This window comes from Diorhabda carinulata, chromosome 12 (assembly GCF_026250575.1).
Source record: "Diorhabda carinulata isolate Delta chromosome 12, icDioCari1.1, whole genome shotgun sequence".
NCBI classification, from domain to species: Eukaryota; Metazoa; Arthropoda; class Insecta; order Coleoptera; family Chrysomelidae; genus Diorhabda; species Diorhabda carinulata.
In genome coordinates this window covers 10,207,360-10,222,957 of record NC_079471.1, presented here as the reverse complement: position 1 = coordinate 10,222,957, position 15,598 = coordinate 10,207,360, and the positions used below count along the sequence as shown (strand labels likewise).

The 15,598-nt window shown below is 33.8% G+C and overlaps 1 protein-coding gene across 3 annotated transcripts in view; it reads right to left on the bottom strand.

Moving 5' to 3' along the window:
• LOC130900180 (uncharacterized) overlaps window positions 1-15,598 on the bottom strand; it is a 265,111-nt gene that overhangs the window by 190,272 nt on the left and 59,241 nt on the right. For all 3 annotated transcript variants that reach the window (XM_057810624.1, XM_057810626.1, XM_057810625.1), the window contains exons 3-4: window positions 14,131-14,320; window positions 10,555-10,882 (exon numbers count right to left, since the gene is read on the bottom strand). In XM_057810624.1, coding sequence (XP_057666607.1) covers window positions 10,555-10,882; window positions 14,131-14,320 — 518 coding nt within the window. The remainder of the gene's footprint in view (window positions 1-10,554; window positions 10,883-14,130; window positions 14,321-15,598) is intronic.

Genomic DNA, 15,598 nt, shown 5'->3' with positions numbered 1-15,598 from the left:
TTTTTCACATGGCTGTTTTTCACCAGGAAAAAGATCTTTGAATGAATTTATTCCATAAAAGAGTTGAATACCGTCTATAAGATAATAAGGTAAATCTTAATCGTAAACCGTTTTTTCCCTAAGCTTCAGTATGGGAGATTTAGAATCAATCCCAAATCTATAGTATTGTTGTTACTGATTCGTCAAATGTTTTATACTTCACGTAAGACCTTTGGAACATTTTTAAAATTATCTAAGCCTTGAATGCATTTCGATTTATTCATCAATTTAGAATTGTGAAGCATTTTATACAAGAGTTAAATTTTTGATAATATGTCATATCCAAATAAAACTGTACACAAAAATTTCAATATTTCTATATGTTTAATTAGTGATTTAGCACCACTCATTTTGGTTTTCGTGTTTCTGGTACGACTTTTCCCCACACTTATGTTATCAGCATTAATGTATGCTAAATCACAACTAAAAGAAAATACTAAATTGTAAGTAGATTCACTCATTTTCACATTTATATGTTGATGAAGTAGGAGAAAAAATGACAATAGCGCATCTTGTTAAATTTTACGAATTAATTATTAAGTTCTAAACTTAAAAAGGGACCCGTCATAAATAAGTCGATGGTAATATCCTTGATAAACAAAAAAGCCAAAAAAGCAACATTTTTATAGAAACTTCGCCTCGTTCTAATATCCAAGACATCAACTGTAAATTCTTCTATTTAGACTTTTATATTTTTAAAACAACATTTTTTTTTCATCGTGACACATTTGTTCTGTATGTGATACATCCGATCTAAAGTCGAACATTATCGTTTTATTATTTGCTTCTTTGCGAGATAAGATAAGTTCATAAATTCCAAGAACGTATGGTAATTGATAAATATTTTATCTATTCATATTTAACTCCAAGAAGTTTTTAATTTAATTATCAATTAAAGACGGGGCTTTGTTCCGATAAAACTATAAATTGTCAAGTCTTTGTAGAAGGTAAAATAAACTTTATGAAAATTGATTAATAGGTACCATACTAAATGGAATAATGGAATACTTTTTCTATTTATACTTGAAGTACCTCAATATCAAAACAAAAGGCGCTATTTACAAACGTATGTGTGTAAACCATGGTAACAGAAATAGAAGAAATTGTTAGAAAGCAATTAACAGTTGTACGACCTGATAATGAAACAAAAGAGGGATATCTTCACATCTTAATCGTTCATTAAATCGATAAATAACCATTCATCAGAATTAACTTGAAGTCCAACAACACCACACAAGAAATAAATCAACAACCTAAACGACCGCCGACCATTTGTAGAAGTTGGTAATCATAAATTTTCGAAGAACTTTTATTGTGAATTATAACTAGAATCGAACTACTTGAAACGTTCTACGAGTACCAATATACAGAGTGTTACAAAAAAGTATGTTAATTTCGAAGTGATTATTTTAAGAAATTGGATGTTTTAGTAATAATGTGAAAATATCGAACTAAAACTTTGCCTACGAACTACATTCAGTTTTTTTGATGCTTGTTTAAGAAAAAATACTGCCACAAATAGCTCAAATTTTGCAGCAACTGTTTTCAGCAAAAAATGAGCAAATAATTTGAAATGAGACCCATTATTTCATTTCATTTTATGGTTATGGAATTCATCATCGCTGTACTTTGAAAATAATGGAATTTTTGGGATAATTTTAACAACATTGAAGCAAGAACTGAACCAGAGTCGTGATAATACCATCCCTAATATTTTAACCAGCTCCAGGAAATAATATGTACTCTATATATAATTATTATGTCCATTTCGATAGACGATACTGGTTATTTCAAATAACAAAACTTACCTATTTTTTATTGTAATTATCATTGGCTGATCAAGTGATATTTTGTGAAAAAATATTGTTAAGAGATTTTTGCGGTAATTTGACATTTTTTTTGTAATTCAAATTTATTTAAAACTTTGAAAGACTTTGTTTCCCAAAATAATAATTCGTTTGGAGTCGAATTCATCTTGTTGTTAACATATGATCAAATCAAACGAATTCAAACTTTGAAGGCTCATACTATAGGTTATCAACTTTGTTTTAAGTTCCCGACCTCAGCCTGAAGATGTGAACACTCATCAATATCTTGTCCAATATTCACAAATCACACACTGTTTAACCAACCACCGTAATCACCAGATCTCCCCAGCGACATTTTTTTGATTTCTAATCTCAAAGTGTTACTTACAGGAGAAAGAATCTCATCAGAAGAGGGCGTTATCGCACACGTAAAAGTGTATAGGTAGACTTAAAAGGAAAGTTTGTTGGAAAATGGAAATCTTTTCTTCTTATTCCTTTTCTCTTCTTAAGACTTAAGTCTTGTTAAGTCGCCTCAATCTCATGAATCGTACTATATCGTAAATTTTCAGATCTTCTCTTGTAGCTTTGCTTCTTATTTGATCTCTTAAGCTCACATCTTCAACAGTTTTAAATGTTTTTACTTCTGCTGCCTCCATCATGTTTTTTGTTTTTGTTGTATCCGCACGTATTTTCCCTGCATATGTATATGGTGGTTTTCCATATGAGGTCCCGCAGATAGCCATAGATTCTCGAGGCCTTATTTACTTGGGTGCGTATCTCTTGTTAAGTTTTTGGCTCCTAAATATGCACATTTCATACTCTGGTGAATGGGATTGTCGTTCAAAGCTAAGTTATATCTTGTAGGATCTTTTGCTATTACCATTGATTCTGCTTTTTCTACAGATATTTGCATTTTAAGGTTTTCTGCTGTTGTTTCGAACCGATATAGCAAACACTGTAGGTCATCCTCGTTATCGGCTATCAAGATTGCGTCACCTCGTCGAATTCCTGTTAGTATTGGTCCTTGTTCCGTAATCCCCTGTTGTGTTTTGATCTGGGTTTTAAGGGTGTTCCAAAAGTATATCAATGATGTCGGTTATTTTAATTCAATTAAATCAAATGCTTTCTTGAGATTGACAAATGAACATGGGTTTTTGATATTTAATGGATTCTTCTGACAATGAAAATTGTGTCTATTGTCGATATGTTTTCTCTGAAGCCTTCTTGTTTTTCGCTTATTTATATTTTTTGTAACAATATTGAACAGGAGCTTACTTACGCTGTTGAGCAAACATATTGTTCTATAATTTTCTGGATCATTTCTCTTTCCCTTTTTGTGGAATGGAATTATGATTCTGTTTTTCTAATCAGTAGTAGCGGGACCAGATAATTTTTTGAAATAGTATTGTGATCGCTGTTTCTAGTTCAGGTCCATTCTTAAGCATTCCGTTAACGATTCGGTAAGGGCCAAGGGCATTATGTTTCAAAATTTTGCTAGTACCTCATGTATCTCTACGTGTGTTGTGTTAACTTCTTCTAAAAGTTCTTCTGTGTAGTTATTGTACGCGTAATCTTCGTTATCAATGCTCGTGATCCATATAAGTATCTTCGTACGTTTCCGATTTTCTGTATTTATTTGTACTTTGGTGAATGTTCTTTTTCTGTTTAGTGTGAGAAATTTTCCTAGTACGTCTTTTTTATGTACTTTATGGCATCATTCACTCTATTTTTTTATTTTGATCTATCCTTCGTTTTTTTGCCTTACTAAAATTTTCACATCGTCTGTAAACCATTAGTTTTTGTTTTTTGTTTCTTTACGTTTGTGTCCACTCTCCTAATTCCGAATACTTTTGTGGTACTCTACTATAGGTTTGGAGGCTATTTTTTCGTTTAATCTATTTTGGTATAATGCCCTAGTTAAGCTGTCGTTTAAGGACTCCAAGTTGAACTTCTAAATATACATTTGGTTTATTCTTTGTTAGAATCAAAAGTTAAAAATATAAAATTATTAGCATTCGTTATGATTTCGAGAAAAATCGCTAGATGCTGTTTGGAGCATGTTGTCGCTTCTGTTTGTGCTCTTTCTAAGTAAGAATCCTAGAAAAACCATATCCTTAATCCGTTTTGTAAAGAACACAACCAGCTAATATCGATGGACTTGAAAGATAAATTACAGTAGATTGGGATTGAAGTTTTCGGAAACGTTATAAAGGAATTCGGAAATAGAATTTCTTACTATTTAGAGCAAAATTTTAGACATTTGATATGTGTAAGTGAATCTCACATTGGAAATCTCAAATTAAAGAAAAATAATGAAAAAATAATATTAATAGTCTAGATCTAATTCTGATATTCAAGATTATATATTGTATTTTCATTCAAAAACTTATAATCTGTAGTTCCCAAAATAAAAGCAACAGACTAACATATGCAAACATATTCGAATTCAAAACAAATATATAGACCAATATACGAGACATATTTTTTAAGTAAGTACCGTTCTGAGATTTCGCCGCCGCAACCCCAACGTCGGCGTTCCGCACATGCGCGCTGGTTATCTACATCTCTTGTCTTCGCACTGACGCCAATCTGATTCTTCATTTTGTACGTTGTTTACTGGGTGTTTAAGATGCCTCCGACAATCGTGAGTCCCGCCGATTATGAAGTACGGGCTGTTATACGATTTCTTAGTGCTAAAGGCGTAAAACCGATCGAGATCTGTGAAGTTTACGGACAAAACATTATGAGTGATCAACACCCAAAAAAGTGAAGTTTAAGCAAACAATTTCTGCCCGGAAAATCATGAGCACAGTTTTTTGGGACAGAAAAGGAGTATTGCTAGTGGATTTTCGGCCTCGTAATGAGACAATCAAGGCAGCGTCTTATTGTGAGACATTGAACAATCTGCGTCGCGCAATCCAGAACAAAAGACTTGGCAAGTTGAGTAAGGGTATCGTTTTGCTGCATGTGGCTAATCGGACCAAACATCTCATCAAATCTTTTCAATGGGAAACTCTAGTTCATCCTCCCTACAGCACTGATCTGGCGCCCAGAGACTACCATTTGTTCCTGCACTTGAAGAAACACCTGGGCGGTCAGCGTCTTCAAGACGATAACGAAGTCAAAATAGTTGTGATACAGTGGTTAACAAGTCAGGCGGCAGAATTTTATGAGGAGGATATTCAAAAACTGATGCCATGTTATGACAAGAAATTATGTAGAAATGTAGATTAAGGTACAGGCTTTCATGTAAAAATAAAATTATTGCGATATCTTTGCACTTCTTTTTTTAATTCCAAAACGGTACTTACTTAAAAAATATGCCTCGTACATTGTGTATCTTTTGAAAAAATTGGATTGCATATACGATGTCTGATCCCTATGCTCTGCTTTTAAACTATTCACAAAAGAAAATAATTATTCATCATCACGTCACATATTATGTATAGACTGCAAGATACTGACACGTCTGAATCTATGGTAGCATGCCTACAAGTGGAAACCGAATAATCGACAGTCACATCTCAGTATTAAAATGAATTGTATCGAGCAGCACACTGTGATCAAATACCTGCGTTTATAAGCAAATTAACACATTTTAATATATGGTGAATATATTAAGAAAATCTGTAGTATCTTATGACATGATAAAAAGGCCGCATCCTGCGTTTAAAAGACGAACATACAGGTGAAGCACCTTCAACTGCTACTACACACAAATCCTAGAAAAGTCCACGATCTCGTGTTGCTAGTTTGACGTGTCACTAATAGACATCTAGTAAAAGATAATAGGCTCTCATGCCATATGGTACATAATATACTTACTGTCGAGTTGAACATGAAAAAATTGTCTCCAAAACATGTGCGAATTCATACAAGCAATAAATGAAACAGTGATCGATCACTATGATGTGGAGATCGAAATTCAGAGGAAGTAAAAAAATCATGATGCAATTTTCAGCAGGGTATGTCATGCTAAATGTATTTTGGGATACTAAAGGTCTAATTTCAATAGATTATCTGCAAAAGGAAGCTTCAGTTACAGGTGCTTATTATGTCATTAAAAATTACGATAAAAGAAAAATTCCGAAATCTTATTATAAACATCGTTAAAGACTGACTGATAAATCATAACTATTGTGTTAAAAATCAAGGAGATGCTAATCATTTTATTTCATATTCACAGTGCTTTTTGCAGTGCCTATCCGGTCCGGATGTTTGCGACTAGCATTTCTATCCTGACTGTACGAAATAATACTGTGGTACTTGGACAAACTATTGCCTGTGGTTTGAAAGTCAAGAATCTCTTCTCCGCCCCGGTCATCTATAACTAACTGTTATATTTTCATTTTTTGTTATGATACATATTTCAGTTTTCTATTATTGGCTTCATATGTAATACTTCGGCGTTAGTAACCCTGTTCATTAATAAAATTCTTAATATACTCCTATAACACCACATCTCAAAAGCTTCCAGTTTCTTCATCTTCTATGTTTCGAATTCATACGAGGATTGCTACTTATGTTTTGAAATATGACAACACTGATGTGGATATGTCAAATCTGACATTGCCATAATAAATTTTGACGTTTTTAATGGTGAAAAAGTGCTATTTGAGTTGTCTACAGATTCTTGAAATCTTCATCTTGGTCATAAAATGGAATGAAATAGCGAACCACTTCGTGTGACGATTTTCTATGACTTTCGACGTGGATTAAACCAACAGCAGTGTGCCAATCCCCTCGCTTTGACGTTTGGTGATGAAGCACCATTCCGAGTTACCGTGTTTCGCTTATTTTTCGTATTGAATCGTCCAAATTCGGCTGTTGTGCCGTAAAACATCGGCGCTGTGCGATATTTTAAGATCGTCATGTGACATAACGTGAGATTGGGGCATATTTGGGCAATCGTTCCACTCGCATACAATCAATATTGCATGAATATTTGGTTGTGGAAAAGATTTTTCCTGTTGAATACCGCATAATTTGACAATCGCTCAAAAAAAGCTCGTCGATTAGTGCAAACAAATTATTGCAAAAATTCAATCGCGGTGCTTCAGAAGACGTCTATATGATCGTGAAAGGCGACGAATAATGGATCCATGCAAATGAATATAAAACTAGACAACAATCGACAATATGGGTCTTTCAAGACGAGTCAACTCCAAATACAAGTTTGTTTGTCAGAAATGTTCGAAAAAATCAGGGAAATCAATCGCAGAAGACGAATCATTCTCCTACGACAATACGAGCTCTCTCACATCTATTCAAACAAAAACGTTTTAAAGGAGTCAAAACATCGAATTGATGAGTCATCCGTCGTATAGTCCTCTTATTCTTTTATTCTTCTTATTATCTGCAGATCAAAAATAAATTACGATGTTAACGGTTTTCTACACATGAAGAAGCGGTTGATGCGTTCAAATCACATGTTTTGGAGGTACCTCGATCGGAATGGAAAGATGCTTCAACACTCGGTTCAAACGTATGCAAAAGTGTATTGATCTTAATGGAGAATATATTGAAAAACAATGAAGCCATATCCAATTACATACATCAGAAAGTGTAGTTTACCATTCGACAGGTCGTACGGCCAATAAATACTTCTATCCAATCGTTTCGAGGCATTTTAAAGAATATATACATCTTAAAAAAGGCCAAAATTGTGTGGAGGTAAATAGTTGATTTTAAATGATAATCATATCAGCCGTTATTCACCAAATCTTACACCTTGCGTATTGTTACCTAATTTCAAAAATCCGTCATTGATAACGCCAAAAAATTACTTGCTTTCAAATTTTTTGTCACAGTAGTATGATAAGTAAGAAACTGATAATTGACTGGAATAAATGTTATTATATTATAAGCATAAAACAACTATAGAATCAATAAAACTTAATTCCATTTATCTTTTTATTTCTCACCGATTATGACTGATAATCTAGACCGTCAAATTAATAAGAAGTATAATAATGTGTTTTTTCGTATTATTATCTAAATTGTGGTATTATCTTTCAAATAGTATTCGAATAGAGATTAATTTCAGTTTTTTATTTATTTATTATCATGTAATAATAGTGATGATGATAATAGTGAATTCTTTTATTGGTAATCTACAAGACAAATTTACGTTCTACTTTAACAAAAATGAATGAATATGAAAAAGTTGCTTCTAATGAATTAGCCTATTGTATTGAAGCAAGCCTTAAAAACTTCGATTAAGAACAAGATTTTCAAGCTGAGTTCAGAAGAAGGAGTAATAGAAACAAGTCCGACTGAACAACAATTTGAAGGATAATAGTTGGAAGTTGGAAAAAAAACTTTCCTTCCAAGACTCTAAGAATAAGGTTAAAAGTAATTTTAATTATAAATTTGCCTTTAGTTAAACTCGATCTGGCGAGAATTTGAAAAGTCTATGGACGTATCCCGGGTAACGCGGTGTCATCTTTTTCATATCATTAGTAGGTGATATTTCGTCGGTAACGTAACCTAACCAAAAACTGAGGTCAATTTGTCGACACTTAATTGACATACCAAATATCTTGACATGAAAATGACGACATAGTACTACCTGGGATGGAGACAGTTTTACAGAAGACAATCTATGTTCAATAGTGACTCACACACAAACATGGAATCGGGATGTATATAACCTACACATGCCTAACGTGTAAAGGCTTGTTGATTTTTACAGTTACAAAAAATTTACTCCAATTACTAAACATCTTTAATGGAACAAAAATTGGAATACGCTCGTAAAAACGAATACGAATGGAAGAGCAAAGATGAAATTGGAAACTATGTTGAGGGTAAACAGAAGGTCGACATAAAATTATTTGTTAAGGTGTATACATTTTATAATTCAAGGAAGACAGTTTCCATTGATGTACCGGACATTTTGTATTTAGTTTTAAAGATCGCAGCAATTTACGATATATTTGGCCCTAGTAGGAGTGAGCTAACTGACTGGATACTATGCGGCTTATCTCTTCTAGCTTTAAAAACCTTACTTACCTACAAAGTAGGTGTTCGGTGGTTTCTTTTGGTGCCTCCCAGAAACGACAAGAATTGTTGAGAGTTATTCTTCAGAAGGGTAATGCACCGGACAGGTTCCAGTGAGCATACCAATAACTCTCCTTACCTCAACTTTGTTCAATGAAAGGGCCTTTAGAGACCAGTTGGTAGAATAATATTGAAATCTCTTCGATCATTTCAGATCTGGAGTCTTATTACAAGTTTATGATTTCTTTTCATTTTCCCACTTTTTTATGAGCATGTTTTCATGGATTTTTGGGAAACCAATTAAAGGTTGTGGTACCATGAAATGAATTGTCCAGCTTTCATTAAATAGATTAGATGCAGTCCTATAGCAGCTTTGATTCAATTTTATGAGAGTCATGGGCTTGTAGGGCGGCTTTACTACCATCTAGAATAAATATCTTTCCATTGTGATAATTACGTCGCCTGGCAAATGAAAGTTTCTTAGCTCCTTAGGATATGGAGCTTGGTACCTGGGCAATATACTCCTGCCCCTACTTATCCATTTTCCATTGTAGAAACATCAGAGTAGAATAGAAATGAGCTTTGTGGGAGCACAATCTCTGCATTTGAACATTGCTGTCGAATTATTATTATGAATTTTATAGTTTATGGCGAAGCATAGTTTTGAAGACATGGCGTTGGTGATCACATAAGCATGTCCAGTTTATCAGAAAAAACTGGAGACCACTTGATTCGAAGTTCTTCGTGTGCGAACAACTTTTGTTGGATTTGGTTCGTCTTGAAAGACCCATACAGTCATTGTTTAAATTTCAGTTCATATGCATAAATTCATGATTCGTCGTCTGTCTTGATCTTAGCACCGCGGTTGAATTCTTTCATCATTTTTTGCACCTATCGACACGAGCATTTTTTTAAGTGATTGTCAAATTATGCGGTATCAAACGCTATCGAATATTCATGCAATATTGAATGTATGTAAGTTGAACTAAGGACCAAGTATGCCTCAATCTCACAGTATGACACATGACGATCTTGCAATATCAGTTTACACACAGCATCGATTGAATTCGGAAAACCAGCGAAACACGGTGATGGTGTTAATCGGCACACTGCTATTGGTTTAATTCACGTCGAAAGTCATAAAAAATCATTGCACGAAAATGTTCGTGATTTAATTCCATTTCTCATGATTGTCGGTTTGTCAGACTCGAAGAGAGATAAATTTCGAACACAAAGAGTTTCTCGAGATGGTGAACGAGTGTGTGGACAATTAACTTTGTCGAAGCGTCGAAATGAGTAGTCCAGTGGACCTGTAACTATTTGCGCTAAGTGCTTTAATTACAAATTTGTGAAATATGCGGAATGGAAGCTCCATAAGAACCGAAAAGCATTTATTTCTTTTCACAAACATTCGCTGTGATACAAAATGTATTAAAGGTTAGCAATAAGTTGCTAATACCTTCATTAACACTCAAAAATACTTCGCACACTTCAATTTGCTTGAACACTATTTACAATGTTTTATTAGTAATTATACCTCCAATAACATTTTAAATATTCAATCAAATTATTAATTCAGAAATAATTTTTTCTCATATTTTTAAATAAAAGAATATTATATTTAAATATTATCTTCGACTGCTATTTCTGAATGTATGAACCAATTTATTAAAGTAAGTGATATGAAATATAAATAAGTACTAACCTCTTTTGTCTTATATGGTTGTAGAAGAGTATCACCACCAGAATTTTCCTCGTCATCACTCACGGTTGAACAAGTTGAACAATTAGAAGATTTTCTGTACGGCTCACAAATCACATAGTCACCATCCAAACCACTTAATGTCGAACCACAATAGTTTAGATTACTGCAAGAACTTTGTAAACTCGAATCAGGAGATATTGAATTATTTCTACGGCTACGAATATATTCAATATCCTCGAGGGTTAAACCCATTATGTCGTCCGAATAATCACTGACTACGACCGATGGAGTGCGCCAATAACGATAAGGAGGCTGGTTTTCTCCTTCACTGAAAAGGTGAATATGAATTAGTAAACTCAGAGATAATATACACATAACCTCAAATATTTCATTTTACAATGATCAATGACATTGTGATATTATAACCTTACGTAGAAACCAAATACTGTTACTACATCTACCGCTGCAAGTCTTGGAGTATACAATAATGATACTAAGAAAGCCAGACAGCAGCTTTGTGGAAAATGAGGATGATTGGGTACTGCTCTTATTGAAAACTCATTTATCAGGATACAATAAATAGTACGTCTTTCTGAAAATATAGTAGATCCTCGAATAAAATTGACTATCTTTCAACTAATACATGGAATTTTACCAACACTTTCCAAAAAGGGGTAAGAAGAAATTCTATTGCATTTGATTAGTTTTAATCGAGATAACTTAAGGGATTGATATTTAAGTTTTGAGATATGGTAACACTGATCTGAATATGTCAAATCTGACTTAGCCACATAAAATTTAACATTCTCAATAGTGAATATACTCAGAACGTGTTGTCATAAGAGTCTTCGAGTTGTTTACAGATACTTCCAACATCCATCTTGGTCAAAAAATGAAATTAAATCACGAACATATTCGTGCGATGATTTTCTATGACTTCAATACGACATGAATTAAATCAACAGCTGTATGTCTAGTAACTAACTTCAACTTTAGGTAATGAAGCACTGTGTTTCGTTCTTTTTCCGAATTCAGTCGTGGTCGCACTTCGCTACAGGATGAATCTCGTGAAGGTCGTCCAAAATCGACTGTTATGCCAGAAAACATCGATTCTGTGCGTAAACAGATATTGCAAGATCTTTCTTTGACATATGGTGAGATTGAGGCTTTCTTGGTCATTAGTTTCACTCGTATACATTCAATATTACATGAACATTTATATTTCAAAATCTTTTGTCCGCGTTGGATAGCGAATAATTTGACAATCGCTCAAAAAAAAACTCGTTCGATTAGTGCAAAAAAATTGTGAAAAAATTCGATCACGGTGCTTCAAAAGACGTTTATGAGAACATGACAAGTGGCAAATTATGAATCTAAATAGCAATCAACTGTATGGGTTTTTCGAGACGAGCCAAATCCTACAAAAATTATTCGCGCACGAAGAACTACAAAGTAAATGGTCCCTTCTTTTTTCGGTACCGTTCCATCAGAGCAACAAAGAACGGTCAATTCTGATTGGTATACCAGTATTTGTTTGTCGGAAGATCAAAAATAAATCGATATCAATGTTTTTCTCCACCTAAAGAAGCCGTTGATGCATTCAAATAACATTATTTGGAGGTACCTCAATCGAAATGGAAAAAATGCTTCGGCAACTGTTTCGGCAACAACCCTTGTTTATATCAGAGCTCTGGAGGAAAGCCAAAGTAACCTTTATACCTAAAGTAGAACTCATCCCAAAACCCTCAGACCTATGAGCCTCACATCATTTCAACTAAAGGCGATAGCACTGGTATGTGTTTTGACTTTGGACCTTAGGTCTTCAATGACTTCTTGGCTATTGGACAATGTTATAATATTCGCTTTGTTTTAAATCCTTTCCAAATTGAACTAGATACATGTCTCCATTGTAAATATTTCTGCTTGAAAAATACTTGATATATTATCCAAGTTTTCAGAGTGTTTGATTCCTATTCTTGTTCCATCTGTATGCCATTTGATTTATATCTAATATGGTATTTTCATCCCTACAGTTCAGTTTCGAAGTGTATCAACCACACCCCTCTTAGCTCATGTCTTATGTAGAATACCGTGAAAAATGCCTCCTATTTCTTCTGGTCGCCATAGTATACTGAATGTCGTTGGTACCAATACAGTTTCCGATTTGCCTGATTATACATATTGAAGAGGATGGAGTGGTCTCAAATTTAGACATAGATTCAACAGCTTTTGCCATCGTCTTGATGTGATGTGAGGCTAATTGATCTAAAGGTTATGAGATGCGTGGTTTCTCTCTGTTCTACTTTTGGTATGAAGGTTACTTTGGCTCTATTCCAGAGTATATATGTCAGCTATTCCAGAGTTATCCTGAATAAAACGAATCAAATGCAACAGGATTTTTTTTTGCCGTTTTTGGAGAAGAGCTCATAAAATTCCTTGTATTAGTTGGCTCTCTCTCTATTACTGGACAAAGAGGTTTCAATGAAGCAATTTCCATCCTTCTTAATTTTTCATAAAGCTGCCGTTTGGCTTTTTCAGTGCCATTCTTGTATCAACTTTACAATTCTCCAAGACTTTTTTCCTTGAAAAATTAGACTATTACGGTAAGCATGACTAGAAGAAAAATGGTCATTTTTGTTATATTTTCTTATTTTTTGGCCAGAAAAAGTTTAACTAGAGGGTTCGAACTTCGCATGCAAGTAGGGGTGATGTTGAAGAATTGTCTTTCTCAAGTTCAAAGTTTTCTTCTTCAGTTCTTCTAGCACAAAACGCCCGAAATCATTTTGATCGTTGTAATTGTGGAACTGGACCGCCTCCTATTTAATGAATAATACGAGTATGATCGTTGCTAGGGTGATTTTTTTTACTTCTCATTTTCGAAATTTCTTGTCATTATGACAATTTTTTCTTTGTTGTCAATTGGAATTGAACAAGAGGGTTCGAGACCACCGGGTCTATTGAAATTATGGAATAGCAAATTTTCCATATAAAGAAATAAGATTGAGAATTGATATCATTTCCAAGAAATTCATTTTATGAAAAGATTTGTTTGTGTATTAGTTAAATTCTTCATTCGACGAAAAATTCGACTTTCGTGATGGAGCTCTGCTGCTCACGGCTTTTTTACTTTTATATTGCAAAGAAAATTTAACTTGTTACGATTTTTATGGAAAATTTGTTTAAATATTCCGTAGAAAACATCACAACGCTATATTACTGTGAAGAGGAAATCCAATTATTCAATAAAATACATTTTAAAACATGTAGCTTTGGTATGGCACAGCATTGTGGAAGCTTATCACTCTAATCAATCACCCTGTATATCCGAGAAAGTTTGAAAACGTCTGGAAAAGTTGTACAAGTTATACAAAAATAAGAAAGTTACCCTTTAATGAGGTCTGGGATGAGAAATGAAATAGTGGACAGACTTTTTCCGGGAAACAAAGTAACTCCATGAAAAGTGATGTTGTGTTGATTGTTGAAGAGATAAAATGTCAAACTTTTTCCGGTTACAGATAAAATAATTTGTTATGCCATAAAACGAAAATGTGATAAATCAGATGTTAGATTACTCACCTGAAGCAACTATGACGACGACTCTCATCGAAAGTATCATAAGTATTTGATGTATGTTCGCTGGCAATATCTACGCTGAATTTCCTATTAAGCGGTAAGGGAACGTACTGAGCTTCTATTAATGTTTTGCTAGGAACATTCGAATGGTCCACAGAACATCGTGGACTGTAAGGACTTCTTGCTTTATACCCTACAAAGCATAGCAAAGTACAGTAACAAATATAGACTGGATAATAATTAATAGGTGAAGTACAAAATAATTTTTAATCACTTCTAGGTATGAACGGTAAAAATCTTAATAGCAAACTTTATATTATTTTTCATACCGGTATTTTTAATTGTCTTATAGAGATCCAAGAGGAGACAGATAGAGAGAGAGAGAGAAAGAGAAATGCTTTCTTGTCAAAAAATTGTTACAATTTGTAGAGAAAAGCTTGTAAAAACTTCAAGACAAACATATAAATACAAATAAAATAAAATTACAATATACAGAAGAAAACCACAATGAGTAACAAAATTATAAGTATAGTATTAGGTAATAATTAGTATATAAGTCGTACATAAGTCAATAACGCAAATTAAACCAGATTCCAGACAATACGTTCTCAAATTATTGCGGAATGCGAGAAAAGATGATATCGATTTATAGTCTACCATTCCCTTCTGGGGTACGAGTGGTGCGACTCAATTTGAGCGAATCCATCTACAAAAGAGAGCTGTTAGATATTTACGCGGACTAAATAGCAGGGCTCACTACAGGGACTTCTTTAAAAGATTAAAAATTCTAAGTCCTCCTTCCTTACTTATTTTTGAATTCGTTTGCCTAATTCTTAAGCACGCTTCTCCAATTTCGGAAAGGACGTAGCACGGCTTTCCACTTAGGAAAGCGGAGAGGACTTTATCTACAATTTGTTAAGGCTCAATATTTTACAATCCAAAAAAAATTCACTGTCACTTGCCAATTGAAATTAATAGACGGAGAGCTAGAGCCGAAAAATCATCGTCATCAGTAATATGGAGTTTCTGTCGTAAAACATGTCCATTTAGTATTGCTAATTATATTCCCAAGCAAGCTGAGAATTTACTTGGTACAGGGGGCAGCAATAAGGGGTCAATGTGGAAAGTTTTTTGGGAAAAAATTGTCACCGAAAATATGCTTAAAAATTTTCCCAGTTGAAGGTCTTAACCCAAGTAGTTGTAATCCCAAAGGGCTGACAGATAGCTTGGTGTAAAAGGGGTGACGGATAAAGGTAAAAAGGGTGAAAATTTTGGGAAAAAATCGTCATCGATAATATGTCAGCCATTTTGAACACTTAAAGTTGAATCCCCAAGGTGTCCAAACCCAAAAGGGCTGACAGTTCGATTGATACCGAGAGCTGTGAAACGGGTTCAAATTATATCCCGAGCGCGTACCTATATAAGTGTATTTTCTAATTTTTCAATTTTTAATTTATTTAACAGACATGTA